We start from the raw sequence: 22,479 nt of genomic DNA, 5'->3' as shown, positions 1-22,479 counted from the left end.
GCTTTTTTTTTTTCCTCAGAGAATTTTCTGGCTTTGCATTTAAATAATGTTCCTCGAGTATCTGTCTTCTGCGGAGGTGTCTTCTGAAATTCTGAGTTGCTGTCATGTGCACATTTTCATGGTCTTCCATCCACAAGGTTGGAAGGGAACTTAAAGCCCATCCAGTTCCAGGATGCCCTGCCATGGGCAGGGGCACCTTCCATTATCTCAGGTTGCTCCAAGCCCTGTTCAACCTGGCCTTGGACATTTCCAGGGGTGGGGAATCCACAACCTCTCAGGGCAGCCACTAACAATGCCAGCTCCAGTTTGCAGGGAAGGAGTAGATTATAGAGGAAACAAACTTTCTCCAACTTACACATTTTAAGAAGACATGACCTACCCCATATCCATGAAACAGCTGTTAAAGGAGGCAGAAATGGCTCACAGCTTCTCACTGACTTGGACAAACCAGGTGGCTGCTGCCCAAAGGAAGAGGGAGAATTACCCATCTCTCCTGTGTAGGAGGGAAAGAGGGAATACATTCATTTGGAACAGAAATCCCAAGAGGAAAACCTCTGTAGAATGGGGCTTGCTTTTCTTGCTACTGTCACATAAGGGGAATGGGAGAGCACAGAGCCAGGAGCAGCAGTACTCAGTCCAGCTCTCCAGGATTTGACAGTGCAATCAGAGCTGTCCCAAGGGCACTTTGTCCAAGGGAGCCACCTTCTCCTCAATGCCTACTACTGGCCCTCTGGAAGTGAATAACATTAGAAAATGAAAATCAAACTTTGATTGAAAGCAGCAAAGTGCATAAGACACGAAATGCAACAGGCCCAGTAGCAACCTAACCTAATTGCTGGGTATTTTTTTCTTTTAAAACAGAGTGTCCAGAAGGTACTTATGGTTCAAACTGCCAAAATCTCTGTAAATGCATGAACGGAGGCCGCTGTGACCCCGCGTCGGGAACTTGTGATTGTGCTCCCGGTTTCATCGGAGCCAACTGCACCAAAAGTAAGCCAACATTCATGTTCTGCTTCTGTCAAAACACAGCAAAGAGAATCATTTGCATAAGAGCTTGTCTGAAGAAAAACAGACAGATCCCAGCTACCTCTTCCTTGAATTGTAAATCAGGATTCCAGCTTTGTAAAAAAATCTCTTGCAAAATATTTTCCCTCACTCCTGCATGCATAGAAGCAAGGACACTTACCCCAGGATTGCAACCTGCTTGCCCAAGTTTATTTCTAGAACCAGCTCAGCATGAATTGCTCAAGTTCCTTCTTCCTGTCCAAAATTTCGAGGTTGAGAAATTATCTCAATATTTTGCTTCACACTATGGTGCCATTAGTTTCAATAAATGGGAAAAAGATCAAGTTTTGTCATGGCAAAACTGGTAAAGACTCCATGGCAACCCTACTGTTGCTTCTCTGTTTCACAGCTAAATGCTGTGGCTGAATTTCTGTGCTGCTTCCAAAGCTCTGGTCTCTGTGAAGTTCTCTTCAGCTTATTCACAGAGAGGCAATGTTTGAATGCTTGGCTGCCCATAGCTTTGCACTTCATTGCTGGGCAGCATCAGTATTAAGGAAGAAAAGATGTTTTAAGCTGGAAGGATGAGCAGCTGATATTTCTGTAATTCACTCTTCAGATAGGAAAGACAGTAAATATTCCTTGTGAAATCGTGGGTTATATTTATAATCACAAGTTTATTATTAATTATTATAATCACAAGTTATTTATAATCATGGGTTATATTTATAATCACAAGTAGTCTCAGAAGGTAAAGCAGTCATGTCTTTGGGTGGGTTCTGGCTTCATGGTTGATGATTTGAAGTGCATTAGAGGGAATAAAAACAAAGCCAGCTCTTCCCCTAAGATTGTAGCTATGTTAAAAATGAAAACTGCCATTGGATGCTGTGGGTGTTTAACAAATCCTGTGTTCCCTCAGCCTGCCCTGAGAGCTGGTATGGGAAGGACTGTGCCCATCCCTGTGCCTGTGGCAAAGGCCAGTGTGACCCACGGACTGGCGAGTGCACCTGTGCCCCCGGCCACACGGGACCTGCCTGTCAGCAAGGTAACAAAGCAGGACCAGGTCACCTCCCACTGGGTGACACACTCAAAGTACCCAGCAAATAAACCCAGTGCCAGGCATTGTTCAGAGCCAGGGCCTTTGCTGATAAGGCTGCAGTTTGGGGCGCTCAGCCTCTGTCCCTCCCCACTCCATCACCCAGCCTAATCCTGCCCACACCTCCCTGCCACCCTCTGGGGCACTGGGTTCTCCAGGAAGCTGAGGGGCTATGTCAGGACAGAGTGTTTGGGTGAAACTGATAATAATAACCACGGAAACTAATAATAATAATCATGGAAACTAATAATAATCATGGTGATGTCCCACCACCCTAGGGAGACCCTAATCACTTGGGATATATGTGTTTGTATTTATTCCCTGTCACCTTCATCCTTTCCTTGGGGTGCTAATTTTTGGGTTTTTTCAAACTTTGTTAATTCTCTGTAGTGTGTCCCCAGGGACAATACGGCCCCAGCTGCCATGGGACATGTACCTGTCAGAATGGTGGCATCTGTGACCACGTGGATGGCAACTGCACCTGCGGGCTCGGCTGGACAGGAATATCCTGTGAGGAAGGTGATTTCCTGCTTCCATGGCAGTGGATTTCGACACTCAAACTGGGGACACTGGGTTTGCAGTGTCCCCAGACACCCACAGACAAGGACAGTTTCAGAACTGCCCCTAATTAGAGCTTCAGGTCTTTTTTCAAGGATAGTTTTCCTCCTGAGTCCTGCTCATGAATTCCCTTGCACACTCCTTATTTCTTCTTCACTCTGTTATATCTTCGCCAGTCCAACTTTTGTGTTCTTTTGTCTGTAGGAATGTTGGGTTTTGACTTCTTCCATGTGATCCTAAGGGCAGGAGAAGCCTGTGTCTTCCACTTCACTGGTTCTGTTCTCTTTCATTTGACTCTGAACTGGAGTTGAGCTTCCCATGTGTAGACTTCTCAGACGTTCTAACATCTGTCCAAAGCAATTGAGATTGTCCTGCTCTCTCACCCTTATTCTCCATGACACCTGTCCCTTGTGCAAGACAAAGCACACTAACAAAGCTCATTTCCTACTCCAGAATCTCTCCTGTCAGCCCTATCTTTCCACAACTGTCCTGTCTATCTCCCAGAAACCATTCTGCATTTCTATGTTCCTATTTTTCTCTGTAGGTAAGAGATATCTGTATAGTTATGGACTTGAATGTTCAGGAAACAAGTTTACTGGTATGAAATACAACTCAATAGTTCTAAGTACACATTCAAGACAAATGTCATCATTAAATCATAACTGCCATGGTTGAAACTCCTCAACACCTTCCCAGATTCTCATTTACAGCACTTCTGTCCCTGACACCTCAAATATTCACCTCAAACTCCATATGTATCTATACCAAGAACTGGTTGTTACAGGAGAGTGTCCCTATATAAAAGTGTCATCTAGAAATCACACTTTTTAGCAGCATTCTGAGATGCAATTGTTCCACTCTGCATCTGAGGAGACTCAGAGCCCTGCTGTGCATCTCTGTGCAGAGGAGGAGCAGGGAGGACAGGAAAGATGCAGCTGTTCACAGTGTGAGTGCTCTGAGGATTCAGTGGGCAATGAATGCTCTCTGGGCACAGGCTCTAAAACATTCACAGTTAACCAATGTCTGGGTGACCTAGCAAAGGCCACCTGTGGTCATCTCCATTTGCCTGTTCCTGTAGTCACCCATGGGCTGAGTTGGGGCTGCCAAAGCTCAGCAGGGTGGTGCAGGTGTCTCCACATGGAGTAGTGGATTGTGAGTGTATCTCATAGATAAAACATCTCTGGAGTGGAGCACAGGAGGCAGACATGCACACACTGTATAGGGAACTGTGTGTTGTATCACTAGAAAGAGCTTCACTATTTATCCTTTGACAGAGGGAGTGAAATTATTGGAAAATTGAGTCTTGATCTCCACAGCAGTGTGGGTTTGAGTGTGTTGTGACTGGAAATCAAAGACAGCTAATCAGGCATCCTTTTAATAGAGCTTAGAGATGATGTTCCTGGAAGATCCTGTCTGGCATTTGCAGGGTTCTCAATCTGATTATTTGGACGGCCACGCTCGTTTAAGTTCGTCTGCCCAGATTCAAATTATCCCAGCAGTGGGAAGTTAACTTATTCAGAGATGATGCTGAGGTTAATTATATTGGCATAGTCCCTTCTGCATGACTTGGCTTTCAGTAATTTGAGACGTGTTTAGTTCTGTAAAAGCAGATAGCTCATTATACATGGACAGACTGTTGCTATGTGTGAAAAAGATCCTCCTGGTTTTATTAGGAATTTGAATAGTGTGAACTCCAATGATAACACAGAGGAGGAAAAGCTTCATGTTTTCTTTCACACTTTTTAAGTGCCTAAAAGAAAATATTGCCGTAGATAAAGAAAGAAAAAAGAAAATCTAATTTATGCTATTCACTACAAGGCTTTACAACACATGGTGTGGGTTCAGCATCAAGTCTGTGAAGAGACAAATTGAAAAAGGCAGACTGTTAAAAGTGAGGAAATTGCTGTTCAAACATCTATATAACATAAAAGATTTCTCACCAAAGTATGTAAATGCATCATGGTTGTGCAGAAATCCTGTGTCTTCATAACAAATATTCATTGTCTGCAAATTATTCTCTGGGTATCATCTCTTGGCAATGCAATCTATCACACACGAGCTTTTCTGGGTGAGGGCAGTGATTGTTGGTTTTTGTCTGTTTTTCTGTCCATGTCCTGCCAGCAGAGTGCCTCCCAGGAAAGTATGGGGCTGGCTGCTCCCTGGACTGCCTGTGCCAGCACAATGGCACCTGTGACAGGTTCACAGGGTGCTGCAGCTGCCCCGAGGGCTTCTACGGCCACTCCTGTGAGCACAGTAAGTGGAGGCACTCGGGGTAATTGTCACAGGTTTGGGGTTCAGAGGAGTCAAGAAACACCTCACTGGTTCAGTTAAAGTTTGGGGGATGTCCCAGATCATCCAGCCCCTTCCAGATCTTGCATGTCTCTGATGCTGGGTGGTACAAGTTTAAAAGCCCGTGGCATTATTAGAGTTAAGGATAAATATAATTTTTTGTTGGCTGCCAGGGAATGTCACAGAGAATACAGAGGATTTTAATGGTGTGTATGATTTCTCCATGAACCTTCTTCATTTTAATTTTTCAGGGTGCCCCCTTGGATTTTATGGGCTGGGCTGTCTTCAGGCCTGTGCCTGTAAAAATGGAGCGAGCTGTGATGCAGTGACAGGACAGTGCCTTTGTCCTTTGGGCTATCATGGTGTCCACTGTGAAAAAGGTACTGGTACACCTCTGATGGGAAAGAAAAAAGAAAAAGGAAAAGAAAACAAACAAACAACCAGAAAAAAACAAACACCAAAAAAAACCCCAAAAGCAGAACTCAAAAAAAACTCATATAATTACTGAAATACTTGTTTAGAGCCACTTCTTCCATATTTTGAGCTTAATGAATATCCTGAAACACTGAATTTGGGACAGATTTCCTGTTCTACAGCTGGGTGTTCCCATTCCCTTATAAATTAACTAATCTGGTTCCAATTAATACAGTGAAAGTCCTGGTCTCCGTGATGTCTTGCAGCAATGAGTTCCACATGCCATTTATTAAAAATAAGTCCCTTTTACTGATTCTAAATTTGCTTCTAAAACTCCAAATAAGATTATTAAATAGGTGCATGTCAAACTTGTTGAGTGTTAGGGAGGGATCTTCAAGAGAGTTCTAATTAAAAATAAAAATAAGTGTCAGCTACATTTCTGGGACAGATTTACAGATACCTTTGAGAAGTTAGATTAGACAACCCCAACAGAAGAAAAGCTCACGTAAATCACATGCCCATTCCAGTATGTTTGATTTCTTCATTAAGCTTGGCATTTACACTGATTTCTTTTATGAGCTTTCCCCTGAGACATCCTGGGAAAACTCTGGGTTTATTGTGCATCTTGCCACTCAGACATGCATCTAAAGGGTTCTCTTGCTGTCAGGCTGTGCCAGGGGCTGGTTTGGTGAGGGATGCCAGCATCAGTGTGACTGTGGAGATGCTCCTTGTGATCCAGAGACTGGGAAGTGCCTTTGCCCACCTGGGAAGACTGGAGACAAGTGTGACATTGGTAAGGGCAATATTTGTAAGGGCTGGACTGTGTATTGTTAAACCACCCTGACCTGTTGGTTTCAGAATAACTGTAAAAGGACATTTGCTTGTGTTCAAGAACACATTGTTTGTAGAAAATTGCTCTTTGTGGTTATCAACACCTTTATCAGCAGGAATTGTACCTCTTGATTTAATCAATATTTAAATTGATATCCTGATAGGAAAACTGTTCATGGGTCAGCTGTAAAATGTCATTTGCCTTGAGTTTTAGAGAACACAGGAAGAATAGACCAAGAAATTTTGCAAATGTAGTGGGGAAGACTCCAGAGGGTGCAGCTGGTCACCAGGTGCTCCAGTTGCTGGGTGCTTTGTCACAGTGGCATTTGTGACCCTTTCCAGACCAATGCAGAAGTATGTCCAGCTCTGGATTTGCTTCTCCTGGAAGCAGGATGTAATCCCCACAGATGAGGGTGTGGAGCTGCAGCAGCCCAGGAACTTTTAACCCAAATGTAATTCCCTCCTTTGCAGCACAGGCTGCACTTGGGCTGTGTGTTGGCCCACAGGAGCAGAATTCTTCTGTAACAAGGATATAAAAAAAGGTGAGAAATTTTTCCTGTAGGTAAAACCAGCCCCACTGCTGTACCCTGGTGGGGTTGGGTGCAGGGTTGAGAGGCAGCAGTGGCAGAGTCCTGAGCCAGTCTCTGGTCACAGCTGTGGCTCTGATCAGAGCCCAGGGCCAGGTTGGACAGGGCTTGGAGCAACCTGGTCTGGTGAAAAGTGTCCCATGCCTGTGGTTGGAACCACATGGGTTTAAAGGTCCCTTCTAAGCCAAGCTGTTCTAGGATTCTGTGATTATGATGGAGCAGTTTTAGGGTAATCACTGGAGTGAAAGGAATTGCAGTGGTTTAACTGAGTGTCAGAAAACATTTGTGATCCCAATGCTGTGACAAACAAGATAAAAGGAGTGAACATCCATGTGCTGCTGTGGAGCTTCACCAGGAACCAAAATCCTCCTGAGCTCCTGGAGCAGAGGGGGAAAATTATTTCTCCTTTTGTTCTAGGATGGGGCCGAAATAGATTTAAGCAGGCTGTTATTAATACAAATTGCTGTGAGCTTAAGCATTGAGCTTAAGAACTTGCAGAACTGAAATGGAAAATCATTTGATTCCCTCTGGGCAGTGTCCTGTGGTCAGGAAATGAATCTCTCAGTCTGCAGCACTGCTCCAGTGGGAGCATGAGCCACCCTCAGTGCCCACACAGCACTGGCTGTCCCTGGGCCTTTCCAGTAAAACTTTAGGCAGAAGTGGAACGCAAGGGGGAAGTTCAGCACCAAAAATGGGAATTGAGGTTTTCTTCCTCACAAACTCTGCGAGTCATTTTTATTTTTCTTAAATCAGCTAGGGTAGCCCCCATCCATGAAAAGCTGTTATGGGGTAGGTTTTATTTGCATTTTTATTTTCAATTAGGCTCAGTTCATCTGTGATATAACTGTGAGCAGCTGTGACTGTGCAGCAGCCATAAAGATAAAAGGCCTGATTTTAATTTGAACTCTGGTAAAGCACCCATTAAACAGGCAAAATGTTAATTAAAAAAAAAAAAGAGAGAGAGAGAGAATATAACAGACTTTTATGGGCGTTCTTTTTCTGTAGTAAATTAACATTGCAGACTTTCAAACAGATGTCTTAAATACACATTGTTATTAACATGAAAATGTGGTATTACATAAATTAAAATCAGGTCCAGAGGTGTTTGGGGAGACCTTTTCTCATAACATTTCCTAATTGAAAAGGCCAAGCTCGGAGCGCATGGGCGAGTTCTCCCACGTGCTGGGGCTGCAGCTGATGCAGGGCTCAGCAGGACTTTATTTACCTGAGGGTGCTCGTGGGAGAAAGCAAATTCCCTGGTTCCAGGGTTTTTCAGAGAGGTGAGGGAGAGAGGGCCATTGTTTGCTGTGTGTTTCACACCCTGCCTTGTGACCCTGCTGCTCACTTTCCTTTCCTGCCTGTCCTCTGATGCTTAAAAAATTGCAGTGAGGATTTACCAGCCTAGGTATGAAATGTATTTGCATTTGTAAGTCAGGGTTTTTTTGTGAGTTTAATTTGCCAGGATGCAGCAGAATTGTGCAAGACAGGAGTATCTATAAAATGGATTAATTCTCAGTGTCACATTCTGTGAGGGAAGGCTCTTGCCCAGCACGTACTGACAGCCCAGCCACGCAGGAGAGACAGGGGCAGGAGATAGTGTGGATCCAGGATGCTGACAGCAACTTTCCTGAGCAGATCCCAAGATGTTCTCTGTTGGGCTGTCAACCCCTGTTTTTTACACCAGCAATGATTTCCATTCTGGGAACTCTTCAGGACAGCTGGGCTGCAGCTTGGGCAGAGCGTGTGGCAGACAAAACTCGACGACTGCCGCGCTTTCCCAAATGTCAGGTTTGAATGTGAACAGATGTGGGTGTCTGAGCAGCTTCCTGATCCCACAGAAGGGGGAGGCTGCCAGCAGTGTTCCCCCTGTCCCAAACCCTCCTGTCCTTGCAGGGTGCAGGCCAGACAGGTACGGCCCCGGCTGCTCCCTGCGGTGCCAGTGTGCCGGCAGATCCCGCTGCCATCCCCACAACGGGAGCTGCGCCTGCCCCGGCGCCTGGAGGGGCCCAACCTGCACAGAAGGTAACCAGCCTGGGGGTGCAGCCTTCCCTGGGGGGGGAAAACACCTCTGGCCCCTGCTGGTGGTCGGTGTGGATGGGAGGGGCAACCCGTTGGATTGTTTGGATAATTCCTCTTCTTAATGAAGCAGAGTGCGGAGGGAAAGTTTCCTCTCAGTTGCGGTGTAATCACAATTCCTCCTTTAGTTTAGGAAAAACTTTGGGAACCTTCTGATTTGGAGGTGTTTTATAGTTTTTCCTGCTCTCTGCCTCTGTGAAGAGGCTGGTGTAACTCCCTCCTCTGCCTTCTTTTCAAGGCTACCATTGATTGAATTATTTAAGTGTAAATTGTATAATCTATATAATATTTCAGTATTAGGTTATATGGACCTGAAACCGTGTTTCTACTTAATTCTCTAGGTGGCCCTCCAAAGCTTCCTTTTTATGAAGAACAAGCTCAAGAAAGAGGGAGTATTTTTCCAAGAGCTCTACAACAGTAACATTTGGACTAATAAATGAACTGTTTTATATGCACAGACGGTATTTGAATTTGGATATGAAAACAGTTATTCAATTCAGCTTGAATTGTACTGAAGTATTCACACTTCTTATGGAAGACTACAGAGGCCATTTAGTAGCTGGATCCTTTTAAAGAGTTGAATCTGTTTCATGTGCTCATTCCTAGCCTCTTGCCCCTCCATTAATCTACTCTGGACATTCTTTCTGGTATTAATATAATTCATTTCTTGAAAGCCTGGACATGTTTTTAATCAGAGCAGCTCCAAAGAGTATCAGGATAAGCAGCACATAACACATCACCATGGAATGAGCCACACTCCCTATCAGGGACTTTCTAAACCCACTTGACAACCAGCACCAAGTTTGAAGAGTATTCCACAGATTATTTCTCTACAGATTCATTGCAAAATCACATTGCACAGAAACTAGAAGGATTCATCAAGTTAATTCCTCTTTGAATAAAATGGTGTGTTCTAGAGAAGCATGCAGTCTCATTTTGAACTTGCAGCTGAAGAAGAATCTGCTACAATCCGACAAGAGTCCTCAACACACTGTTAATTTATTTAAGAGCATCTTCTGCATTTCTGGTGTGGTTTGACTGATTGGAAGGTCTCTGTCTGAATCTGTCTTCCAAAGAGCGTGGTGTCATCTGCCAGACTCTCCTGGCACCCTGTGTTCTCACATCTTGCCAGATGAATTTCTCAGCGGGTTGTCAAGCCAAACTGTGCAGCACTTCTCATCAAACAGTATCTGCTAATGCAGAAAAGGTTTTATCTTGAATGGAGAAAGCAAGGAGAGATGCTTAAGGATACTATCTCTGGAGCTTGTGCTTTTATTGAGCATTTTGGTTTTTTTATCAAGTCATCTCACAACAGTCCTGATACCATTCAACAGCTGCTGGAAGTCATAGAGCAGAGACATTTTGGTGCTATTTTGTCTGTTTAGATAGGTTTTCCTTTGATATAGAACTATGTCATTATAAAGAAATTTATGTTCTGTATTTTAATATTCTGTTAACCAGACTAAAAGATTTCAGAGTGCCTCTTTATACCTCTTTTTAGGTTAGGAGTTACAAAATCTGTGTAGTAACCACTTGATTCTGACTGTATCAAAAGTGCACTTAAGAAGGGCCATCAGGACCATGGTAGACACAGAGTATGGGCAGTTCCAGCTCTTGTGCTGACACTCCATTCCCCACCAGAACAAACTGCAGCTCTGCAAGAGCAGGGTTTTGTTTTGCAAGAGACAAAATGACAATAACTGATGGTAACTTGGGATTTTTGAAGAAGTTTGTTGTTGTGGTTGGGTAAGTGATGAGTTGGTGAAGCAGGATCCAGGAGGTTGGATGGGAAGGTGAGGTAACAATTTTCCCCCATGGTTCATCCCAGGTCTTAAACAAATCTGCAGTCAATGACTGTCCAGGCCAAAGCAAGTGGTGCTTGCTCCCCTGGGAGTTTATTTCAAATTGTGATCTATGGGAGGCAATACAGTTTTAGGAGGTGTTTTCCAAGCTTCATGGAAGTCTTATTGTTGTCATTCATCACTTTGTAGGTATTGAAAGTAAAGGTATTTGTGAATGTGTCAAAATTAATTAACTAACTGTGCTTTCAGCCAGAAAATCACTGGGGCTGATGCTGATCTCTTTTCATTTCTTCTGTAGAGCTCAATGAATGTCACTGGAGAGTTCATTCAATGTAAATGTGGCAAAATTATGGTCCCAGAAGTGTGTGACTCTCAGCAAGGAAGTGATATTTTAAATGTTCTTTTGGAGGTGTGTTGGCCTGGGTCTGATCCTACAATTGTGTGAGTTTGGGGCAGTTTCACTGAACAGGAACCTGTAAGGTAAATCTCTTGTGAGACAATGAGATATAATCTTAGCAACTGCTGGAGAAGAGCAATTCAAGTTTAGCAGTTGACATATATTGATCTTAGCCCTGTATTTACTGCAGAGCCAAACTAAAACAGTAGTGCAAGTGTCACACTGTACTTAAGATTTTTTTGTAGAATTGTTGAGTGAGTAAAGCTCTATAAAACCTCTGAAGATCTGAGCTTCCCTTTAAAGCCTGATCAACTTCAGAGCCAAATGGGTCAGAGTTTCATCATTAAAGTCAAATTTCAGAGATTCATCCCACCTAGTTTTGAATATCTCCAAGGAAGGAGATCCCACCACTTCTTTGAAGCTGCCCTAGTAGAGATTTCATTTTCTTCCTTTTTTTTTTTTTTTTTTTTTTTTCTGGTTTCTAATCAGAATTTCTTAATTTTCATCTTTGGTCCACTGCTTTTCATCCTTTCAGAGTGGATCTCTGAGGAGCCTTTGGCTTCCTCTCCCCACAGCCCCCATGGGGTAGTTGGCCACAGCCTTGGTCTTCTCTTCTGAAGACATCCCATCCACTGGCCACATTCCAGTACCTCAGACATTCCAGTTCCTTCCAGCTGCCCAGAGACTGCTGTGGTTACTCAGCACATAAAACCCTTTACACTGCTGTCAGACAGCAGAATATATCACATGTACTGTTCTTCTCTTATTTTTGTAGATTGATGTGTGATTCGAGCAGCTAATCAAAGGGGAAACCTTTCTCAAGCCATATTATTTACACCATGTATACTTGTTTACATTTTCCACAGTACCTTGATAATAGGAATTGTAAATATGTAGTATAAGGAAATAAAAGATTTTTGTATTACGTGTTTTTAAAGGATGTCACTGTTTTAGGTACATGATGAAACACATATTTTAAGTGACTGATACTGAGCCTTTGCCAATGAATTAAGGGCCCAAGTAGATCTGCTTTGGGAAATATTTCGGCAAACTTTTTGTAAATCAAAAAATGCCACTTCATACAAACTACTCTATAGGCAATAGACTTTTTTATTCAAGATGCTTCATAGCTTCTTTATGCCATTACCTTGGGAAAAGAAGTTCACTTCAGTGCCATCAAACAGACCATTCTGATTTGTAGCTCTGCATGACTTTTTGTTCCTGAACAAAGTATAGTCATACAGGTAAAAATCAGAATTAAAGATTTCAAAAACGTTAAAAGAGGAATTTTAATTGGGATAGTTGGAATGTCTTATCTTGGTTTTTATTTTTTTCATAAGGCAGAGAAAATGTTTACAGGATTTTGTTTTCTAGAAGAGCCACAACTTTACATTATTAACTACTAATTAAGGAAGTTTACTTGCTTCTGATACTACTGTTCTGATTCTGCTCCTTACTACAGTTTAACAGATTTACCTAATTCTTTGCCTACGAAGTAGTCTTTATTAGACAGGATGGAATTTTTAATGGAAAACTGACTAAATCATCTTTTCCAGGGATTAATTTTGAGGCAAGTATAGTTGCTACTAAATTAACACAACTCTGCTTATTTGCTTCATCAGATTCCAGTGAAAGAGTGTCAGGCTGATGCAGTCCTGAGCACAGCACTGGGGCTTGTTGAAAATGGAAGTGAAAAATTCAGTGAAAATGGGGTTTATAGTTAAATGGATGTCCATCTTCCTCTTGGTGAAGGCCTTTGCTGGCTCCCCCTTTCCCAGGAGGCTGAAGTTAATTACACTTTCTTGCAGAGAGAGCTCTGTGTATTCCTCTGTAGCACACTTGCACATGCAGATAACTCCTTTCAGAAAGACATTGGAATTATTTCAGCCATGCAGCTCCTGTGCCAAATCCCCCTCTCTTACCTTGTGTGCTCCAGATAACTTCAGCTGGAGTGGGAAGGAGTTGAGTGTAACTCAGTGGGCCCAGCAGAACCTCGCTCGCTGTGAATTCATGAAACCAGAACAACATGTTTTAAGTTAGACTTCACTAACACTATCCTCATAGGAAAACAATCAGAATTTAAAAAATTCCCCGCTTCCCCTGCCAAAAATTATTATTCTACTTTTATCCTTTTTATGTTGAAGAACCATAGCTATTAAAGTTTGCCCAGATTCCTTGCCAACCATATTATTTTGATTGGCTGCAGGTTTCTGTTTGTGTAAGTAATAACCAGCACAGTGTCAGGAGTTGCCAACGGGACAAACATGGAAATAATACCTTCATGTCCTTCCCAGAAGAGGCAAAGACACATTTGGGAGCCATCGTGGCTTCATTGTGCAGATCACACAGTGACCCTGTTGGAATTTAGCTTCTTATCAGAGCAAACTAAAGCTCAGGAACAATCTTTGAGAGTGCTGGTGGAGCAAGAACCCTCCATCCTCCCATCCTTGCATTGATATTTTTATATTTAGGATAAAAACCTTCTCAGCCCCCAGTTTTTGAAGGACTTTTCCTTCAGGTTGACCTGTGGCTGACTGAGCAGCTCCATGCATGGGCTGCAACTGTGCCCAGTAATTCTTTTGCAGGTCACAGCTTTAAATTCTGACACTGTGTAAAGCAATTTCCAGTAGTAAACACCAAATCTCAGCCTTGTAGAGCATAAATTGTTCGTTCTGTTCTTTTTATCACTTTTGATAAGCACTTGCATAGCAATATTATGTCTCTGTGAATTTGTAATCCCTCTTCAAGAAATGTGTGGGATGTATCTCGGGTTTGTACTGTACTTTCTGTTGTAGATGTGTTGTAGTGAAAGGATGCTGGTTTTTTTTTATATAAACATGTCATTAAAACTTGGTCTTGATTTTCCTTCATTGCTAGTTTTGAAGCAACAGGCTTACATTGTGGATGAGATTTTATTCTACTGAACTAATTGACATTCAGAGCAAACAGGCTGAAATCACACCTGCTTTTGGTAGTTTGTGTAGAATAAATAATGGCCTGTGCCCAAGTGGGTTTGTATATGATCCCTGACCAGGGCAACCTGGCCAGTGACTGAGCCTGACAAATGGAGCTTTCTGGCACTCCAGAGTATTAGAAATATTCAAAACACAGCATAAATCTTGCTGGAAGAGGATGGTTGTGAAGTGTAACATTTTGGGAAGACTTGGGCACGGAGCACTTTGAAGGCATTTGAAACCACACACCTGCAGCCTCCCATCAGCCTGCTTGGGCACTTCCCAGAGCCCAGTTCTGCCAACAAATTGCCTGGTTCACCTTCAGGGTATTGTCTTCTCACATTGGCAGGAGCTGAAGGAACATGTGTGCCTGCTTAATGCCAAATAATGCAGTAAGAGTGTGCTGGTTAATTGGAAGTAGCAGGCTAAATTGAATTCAAAATGTGTAACAAAGGGGGAACGGTAGATCAAGCTGTCAGAGAAAAAGTGGGCAGCTCTGGCTTGCTGCTTTCTGGGAGAGCAGGCTTGGATTCCTTTTGAAACTTCAGGGCAAACATTTTGAATCGAGCTGTGTAATGCTGCAGGGTTCTGTCTTGCGTGATTTACTTCACTCTTCCTGCAGTTTTCAACAAGGAACACAATAATTAAGTTCATTTGGTTTGTCATCTTTTTGACATATGTTCTAAAAATAATTGTATAATCCTTGCAATTTATCCAGTAATTTCTTTATTAGAAGCCATATTCATACTATTCTAAGAAGCTCTTGATGTTATCCTATAATATCAACATATCATGTTGATTTTAACCTCTCAGATTGCTGTTAAAAGCTGATCAAAAACTAGACATGGAATATTAAAACAGAATATTCTCAACCTCTGCAGAGCTAGCATTGATCTGTGTTTTAAACTTTAAAAAGCTGTGCCTCTGCAGCAGTTGAAGTGTTCATAAATCATGGACTGGTTTGAGTTGGAAGGGACCATTTATTTCCAACTAAATGTGGGGCAGCCACAACTTCTCTGGGCACTCTTTGCCAGTGTCTCACCACCCCCACAGTAAAGATTTTTTTTCTGATCTATGAGATATATGGGACCAAAGCGACCTTGTGACTGTGTCCAGGGAGCACTGTTCCATGGGATTGTCCCTCAGCACCTTCAGAAATCATCACCCCAATCTGCAGCCAGCACTGCTTATCTCTTCTTTTAGTCAGCACTAGAAGTTCACGGGGTGCTCATAGAATATTCTGTATGCACGCAATAAAAACAACCATCCAAACCCCATGAATGGTTTAAAAATTACTTAAAAGTGCTGTATGATAAGGCACTTCTTTGTTGATTCTTTCAAGCATGGTAGTTAAAAAAAACACAACTCAGTTGTGTTGTTTTATATATGAATAAAGATGTCAGCAAGTAGTCATCTAACTGTCCGTGCCATTTGGCAGTATCTAGCTTCCTTTTCAGTAATAGCCCAATAAATCTTTATCTTCTACTAAGCTGATGACAGCAAAACATTTGAGAAGCTGCATGTGGTGTAGATATTATAGTTAATACTTAAATGCTTCATGCCATCGTCTACTGGGTGTTTTTTTCCCATCCAGATGTAACATCCTGATTTAAGGCATGTGCTTGCTTCTCCCTCTAGTGATTCCAAGAGCCTAATGATAACTAATTAATTAATTAAGGTCTGTTATCCAAGACCACCATGTTGGCCCACAGTAACTGAGATCCACCTGCTCAGGTGACCTCACTGACCTCCTGCCTAAAGGGGTACAAAAGTTGCATCTTTGCCATTTGGCGGTTCTGTACTTTGCGTTTTCATTCTGCCTACAAGCCCTTGGTTCATGCAGAAATCCAGGGGTTGTCTCAGCTCTGTCCCCTGCTTTGGAGGTGGCCATGGAGGCTTCCCAGTGGGAGCAGCACTGTGAGCTGGGCTCATGCTGGCTGGGGAAGTGGAGCCACATTTGGGCTGGAAACGCCCCATGCATGTCCCACTGGTTCTGCCCTATTCCCATTCAAACCAGCCTGGCATTTCTCTGTTACCAGGTAAGTCTTAAAGTGCCATAAATTATTTACAAAGTGACTTAATGAAAATTCTCTGATTTTTGCAGCTGGGGGAGGCCTTTTTTAACCAGAAATCCAGTTTTTAAATTATTTATTTCTCTTCTAAGAACCGCACTAAGATTTCTTGCTGTACATCATCATCAAAGAGCAAGATTGGTACAAGTAGAGACTGTGTGGTAATTCCTGCCTGTCCATTTGCTTTCTTTTCCCTTTTCCCTGACATTTCAGCTGTGGTAGCTGTTGTGGATCTTGGCCTTGCACTACCAGGCACAGGGGAAGGCTGCTCTTAATTATTACTTTACGCTAAGGGTAGGTATGAAATACAAAGCAGCAAATGGCATCACATTAAATAGGGGCTGTGTCCCTGGGTAATGAGGGCTGGGAATGCTGCAGGAGCAGCAGCCATGGATGGCATCACTCTGCTGGAGCCTTTTGTGGAGCCCTTCACCCTCTCAAAAGAGGTCTGAACAGGCAGCTTGAAAGACGATTAGAACTGCTCACAGTCATAGTTAGCGTGTTAAAATATTTTACAAGAACCAGTGAATTTGATCAGAAAATAGCTATTTTTGGCTGCCAATGTGGCAAAACCACTTAAAATACAAACTCAAGAATGTGTTGAAAGGAGTCAGTTTGCCAGCAGAGCTATTGTTGTAGCAAAGTCTCCCCTCTGATCCAACGGGAATCCTCTGCTCAAGTTTTATTACTTAAAAAGTTAATGTGGATGTCAAGCACCTGGAAATCTTTATGTCTTTGAAAAGAGCATTGGTAGGGGCTGCGTGGGTTTGGTTTCTTGTTGCAAACTCTTTTGCTGTGGAGTGTTAGCTGGGGCTTTCCTTCCCTTGAGAAGCTTTGAGGGTTGATTTGATAGTTCAGTGTCACTGCTCTGATAATGTGCTCTCTACAAAGGATAACAAGATGTGTGATTTGGTGCAAAAGTATTTGAATTTGCAGTGGATTTTCTCTCATTTTTTATTTCTAGCTTAAGAAAAAAAAAAAAAAAGAAGCCTTGCCATTTTTTGCATTTTTAAAAAATACGTGAAGAACCCCAACCACCACACAAGGGTCCTCTAGAGAGACAGGGCTGCCTCCTTTGAGAAAAATCCCAAAAATGCCTGTAAGCACGTGGGACAGGATGATTTCAGCAGTAGAAATCCATTTTGATGCATGTCTCAGTGAGGGCTTGTGCAAGCAGAAAGCCCCTGGACCCTTGAGGAGTTGGAGCAGGGATGGATCTGCAGCCTTTGTTATCTCGAGTACATAAATGGTGCTGCAGCATCACGTGCCAAGGCAGGAGGGATGTGAAAAGCATCATGACCAATAAATTAATGTTTTACTTTGAGTGGGCGTGAAGGAGGATGTTGAAAACTGGGTTTCTTCCTGGGTTTCTGCTGCCAGCAAAACAAAGCCCCACACAAGAGGGTTTGAAGGTCTCTCTGGGAAAAAATGCCATTGCCAGCTCCACCAGAGCGCCTTGTCCAAGTTGCCCTGAAGGAATCTCTGCCAGAAATACCTGTTAACAATAAGGACCTGTTAATGTTTCACAATTATTTTCCCAAGTATTTAATTGCTGCACCAGTCCCCAACAACAAGAAGGTGGCAGATATTAAATACACAGTAACTGTGGAAACCTCTGGTCTGCCTGCATGTGCCAAGACCACGATACAGCTGCACATCTGCAGGTCTGGTGAGGACTCTGTGTGCCATCAAGATGAATAAAAAACTGGGGCTCTCTCAGTCATAGCTACAACTTTTCCAAAGAAAATCAACATGATTTTTGTCTTTTGTGGAAGGAAGCTAAACCACAAATTACTCATGGCAGGCACATCCCGACTTTTCTGCTCAGAGGCTGCTCTGGGGAATGAAGGAGAGCAGTGTTGGTGGCCAGTCAGGAGGGGTTGTTTGTAATTCCCCATCCCCACAAAGGGGTTGCTTTGTCACTGGCTTCAGATCAGATACAAACTCATTATTTGCCACAGGTGTGATCTTCCTGCCTCAAGGTGTATTTACAGAGCTCTTGCTTGGCTTCCCCTTGTGGATGTCGAAGCTGATGAGGCTGACCTCTACAACTGACAAAACCTCACAAATTGCAGCTTCTCTGCCTGATATCAAGGCAACATTGCAGCTTATTTTGATAGTTTATCCTCCCCAAATGGGGAAACTGCAGCACTAGCACAACACCTTCAATATTTCTGCCTCACTCTGCAGGATCTTAAAGACAAGGCTGTGCCTTGATGGATGTCAGAAAGGGACGTTGGCTTTTGAAGTGGTACTGAGAGCCTGTCTTCATTCTTGAGCCTTGATGCACCTTTTCAGCTTGTAAATTTAGATATCTGCCTACATTTCATCTGCCTGATAGAGTTTAGGAGCTACTTGACAGCAGACCTTCCCAATTCCTGTCGGGCTGATCATTGATGTGGGTCCCACAGAGCAGCTCCTGTCGGGTGCAGCGCTGCTGGATTATCACTTGCTGGGACATCCATTGCTTGCAAAAGATATTCATGGACTGCCACAGCACAGACTGGTTCATTTTGCTTGGGTTTTACAGAGGAATAGGTGGATTCAAACCTGCTGGGAGTCAAGGGAGAGCTGGACTGGAGTTTCCTACACCCTGGTAAGAACTCCAGTCGCTGAGTGATTTGATAACCAGAACACTCCCTATGGCTATGTTCCCACAGGCTTACAAATATAGCTTGAAGTTTTGTTTATTTTTAACTGGAATGAGCATATTGGTAATTTGCACAGATTTTTTTTTGGCCTCCAAAAATGTTTGAGCAACTCAGTAGGTGGCACCCTTTCTATTCCTTTATTTTCCACCAAATGTCAAAAATAAGCTGGAGCTGGATCCTGTGAGCGTGTGTGTGTGTGAAACGAGTTCAGTAAAAATGTAAATGCATATTTGTCTCCTTAATTGAATATAGTATGTTGTGAAATCATTACGTCAGGGCACACTTGGGTTTATACAAACGCTTAAGTAAAGAAAATATATAAACCTAGATTGACTTGAACAATTTGAATGTGATAGCAGACATCTGTGTTCAATAACATCACTTTGGTAAGCGGTGTTTAATATTTCATGTCAAAGCGAGGAGAGTAATAGAACAGGGTATTTTCAGAATTCTTAGATTGCTGAAGTTTATGGCATGGCATAATATATAATCTGTCCTTTGTCAAGCTCACCAGAGAGAGCCCTACTGCAGCTGAAGACGTAAAGTGCTCTAATATATATGTTTCTAGATCTCTCCCTGCTTGAGGAATTAATCTTGGGAGGTGCTGAGTGCCCTGAAGTGCCAGTGAAGTCAGTGGGATTTGAAGTTTCTCACAGCTCAGAGAACAGGGATCCTTACAGGGGCTAATTACTCTGCTCCAGCCCCGGCCAGGAAAGCCCTTCAGAGCTCCTTAACTTTTAGTGTGTGAGGAGTCCTCTCAAAACTGGCACCAGGAATGCTGCTGGGACAGTGTCCAGAGGTCCAGCTCACTCCTCCGTCATCTGATAAAGTGAGAGCTGCTCCCCCAGCCTTGGGAATTTAAAATTTGGTGGTGAAGAGGTGAAAATGAGAGAGTTCCTTGCCCAGGGGCAGATCTGCAACTGAGGGCTGAGCCCAGAGTGCCCCAAAGCAGATCAGAGCATTATCTGCTGAATTTTGGGGGTGGAGGAGGAGGAGGAGGAGGAGGAAAGGGGCACCCCCTCATTCCAAGTGAAGTCCATGCACAAAAACATCGCCAGCTCGGGGACTCTGTTTGGCTGCAGAAAGTTCAAAGGAAGAGAAACATTTTTAAGTATCTTCCAACTCTCTTATTAATGAGCAATTACACTGATGTTCTTGGATGAATTTCCACTGAGTAATTCATCTACAAACAAATTTTTCTTTTGTATTTCTCCTCCCCCCGAACCCCAGTCTTTTGTATTTCATTTTTAGGTGAAATTCTGTAGTGAAAGGGGCCAAAAGAAACATGCTTTCCTGAGTCTCATGCTGAATGTCTGTCTGGACAGTTTCATTTTAACTGCAGCTTGGGAAAAAAAAATGTAAACATGGTGTGAGTATCATTTTTAAGCTGAAACTGTTTTTCCCCCGTGTTCAAATAGCATTATAAATGTTTGCTCAAAAGAGGCATATTTATTCATCTAGCCTCTGAGAGAACACTGTGTGCATAGGTAGCAATAAAAATGTGTTAAGGGCTGAGAGAGATTCCCCTGGTAAATGGCTTTTCTCTTGACCTCCTCTTAAGCATCTTAGCGGGGCTGTGCTGCTGCCTCTCTGAGGAAGTATGTTTGCACTGGGGAGGAAGAATTTTTAAAGTTGCAGAGTGTTACAAACAGTGAGCAAATAACGGTGGGGGTTTGGATGTTTGGGGTTTTTTTATAATGTTTGGAAAAAACTCTTATGGAAAAGACATGAGATGCAAAGCAGTCACACAAATTGAAAGTTGTTCCCAACATGCTGTGTGATTTCTTGAAAGGAAGATTATCTGTGCAGTTGTTATTCTCTAAATTTTTATCTGACTAATTTATCAACTTTTTTTTTTTTTGGTGTAACTATTCACCACTCTTGTGAATAGCTCTTTTATAGCTGAATCTGCCTGCATGGGTTGTTTAGTATGGAGAAAAAGAGGATCAGGAGGATCTTATCACTTTCTACAAGTCCCTGACAGGAGGTTGAGCCCAGGTGGGGGGTGGCATTTTCTTCCAGGTAGTGAATGACATGGCCAGAGGAAATGGCTTCAGGTTGTGCCCAGGAGAGGTTTTGCTTGGATATAAGGGAAAACATCTCCTCTGAAAGGGTGGCCAGGCATTGGAAGAGGCTGTGCAGGGCGGTGGTGGAATCACCACACCAGGAATTGTTCAAATAACTTGTAAATGTGGTGCTTAGGGGCACAGCTTGTGGTGGGCATGGCAGTGCTGGGTTAATGGTTGGACTTGATGGTCTTACAGGGTTTTCCAGCCTAAATGATTCTCTGATTCTGTGCATGTTCAGATATAGATCAGACATTCAACATCACGTGTCTTCTCTGGCACATGAGGTTACTGTCCCCTGGTTACAAGCCCAAGTATTTTTTTGTGCAGAGAGGATTTCCAGTGACTCTTTCACATGAGACCGTGGAGTTGCTTTTCCCTGAGTTTGGTTCATTCAAATGTTTGAGGAAAGGAAACACAAAATAAGGAGGGACCATAGCAGAAAGAAATTCATCAGGCTCTTTGTATGAACGAGGGCAAGGCTTCCCTGCTTTGCTCACCCAACTCCCTCTCCTACCCAATGAAATGTGCACTTGGCAGTTGTCAGACAGAATAACTCGATCCGCCACAGAAGCTGGAGATGGAAAACACCTGCTCAGACCATCCCTGCCCAGTGTAGAGCCATTTCCCTGCAGGACATGGGTCATCCCTAAATCCTGCAGCTGACATGCAACACACACCCTCAACTGGCAACATCCTGTCCAGAGCTGCACCTCATAAATCAGGCCCAGTAAATCAGCAAGGAAGAGCAGTCACCAGCGCTGTATCTCCCTTCCACATGGTTTCCTTACATTCTGGGGAATCAGTGGCATGTCAGAAATTATTCTCTTACCCAAGCACTGACCAGTATCTCCACAGTGCCGTATCTTGCCAAGCAGGAACATAAGCAAACACTCAGGTCTGCACCGGGGACTTGAGCAATCTCCCTGCATGGCCAAAATTCCTCCCAGCTGTTTATGTGTCCTTCACGGGGTCGCTGCTGCTGTTATCGATAGCTGATGTTGTTGCTGCTGCAGCACTGAGTCATTTTATCATTCCTGGGTGGGAGGATGAGTTCAACGATGAATCTGTGCATATTTGTCACCATGGGAGCCTCCAGATCGCCGTGTTCCTATGGAAACCTGGCCCTGGTTTAGCTGAACTGGCCCCGTCGTGGGTGCTGAGCACTCAGAACAGGAAAAAACGCTGGCGCTGGGCTCCTCTTGGAAATCTGCCCCCAAATGTATGGATGTTTGTTTATTTTTGCATTTAAGAGATCTAGAAAACTGCACCAAGATGCAAAATAGCACGGAAGAAACAGTCTTTGCAAAGAGTAATCCCCACTGATTGGCACAAAGCGGGTATGTATTCTTTCCATAAATTTGGGGTAAGATTAAATTACAAGAGGCCTAAAAGGAAATATTAAAAAAAAAAAAAAAAAGCCTAACTTGGCCAAGATTGTTAGTTTAGAATATATGTAGTGCCAAAACAATACAAATTGCACAATTTCACCACACATACCCATTTCTTAACCCATTCTGGCTTCATCAAACTCAACAGAAATTGGTGACTCCAGTGGACTGCAATGGACTTCACACTGGACTATGGCAGCTGATGTCCTGCTCCTGGCTATGGCCTGTTGACCTCAATCAGGTAATATTGGACATTGTAGGGTTATTTCTGCCATACCTGGTGAGTATTTTGA

At 43.2% G+C, this 22,479-nt stretch overlaps 1 protein-coding gene across 9 annotated transcripts in view; it reads left to right on the top strand.

The window, feature by feature from the left end:
- LOC129124497 (uncharacterized) overlaps positions 1-10,078 on the top strand; it is a 187,441-nt gene extending 177,363 nt beyond the window's left edge. For 7 of the 9 annotated variants that reach the window (XM_077184172.1, XM_077184171.1, XM_077184173.1 and 4 more), the window contains 8 exons: positions 862-990; positions 1,922-2,047; positions 2,489-2,617; positions 4,781-4,909; positions 5,197-5,325; positions 6,027-6,152; positions 8,671-8,799; positions 9,195-10,078. In XM_077184172.1, coding sequence (XP_077040287.1) covers positions 862-990; positions 1,922-2,047; positions 2,489-2,617; positions 4,781-4,909; positions 5,197-5,325; positions 6,027-6,152; positions 8,671-8,799; positions 9,195-9,274 — 977 coding nt within the window. In that variant the 3' untranslated portion in view covers positions 9,275-10,078. Of the gene's footprint in view, positions 1-861; positions 991-1,921; positions 2,048-2,488; positions 2,618-4,780; positions 4,910-5,196; positions 5,326-6,026; positions 6,153-6,661; positions 8,648-8,670; positions 8,800-9,194 lie in introns of those variants that run through there. The other 2 variants (XM_077184174.1, XR_013183708.1) reach the window with 2 other exon arrangements.
- The last annotated feature ends 12,401 nt before the right edge of the window (positions 10,079-22,479 follow it).

This window comes from Agelaius phoeniceus, chromosome 10 (assembly GCF_051311805.1).
Source record: "Agelaius phoeniceus isolate bAgePho1 chromosome 10, bAgePho1.hap1, whole genome shotgun sequence".
Lineage (NCBI taxonomy): Eukaryota > Metazoa > Chordata > Aves > Passeriformes > Icteridae > Agelaius > Agelaius phoeniceus.
Note: the sequence above shows the minus strand (reverse complement) of the source record. Positions and strands in the feature narration are given on the sequence as shown.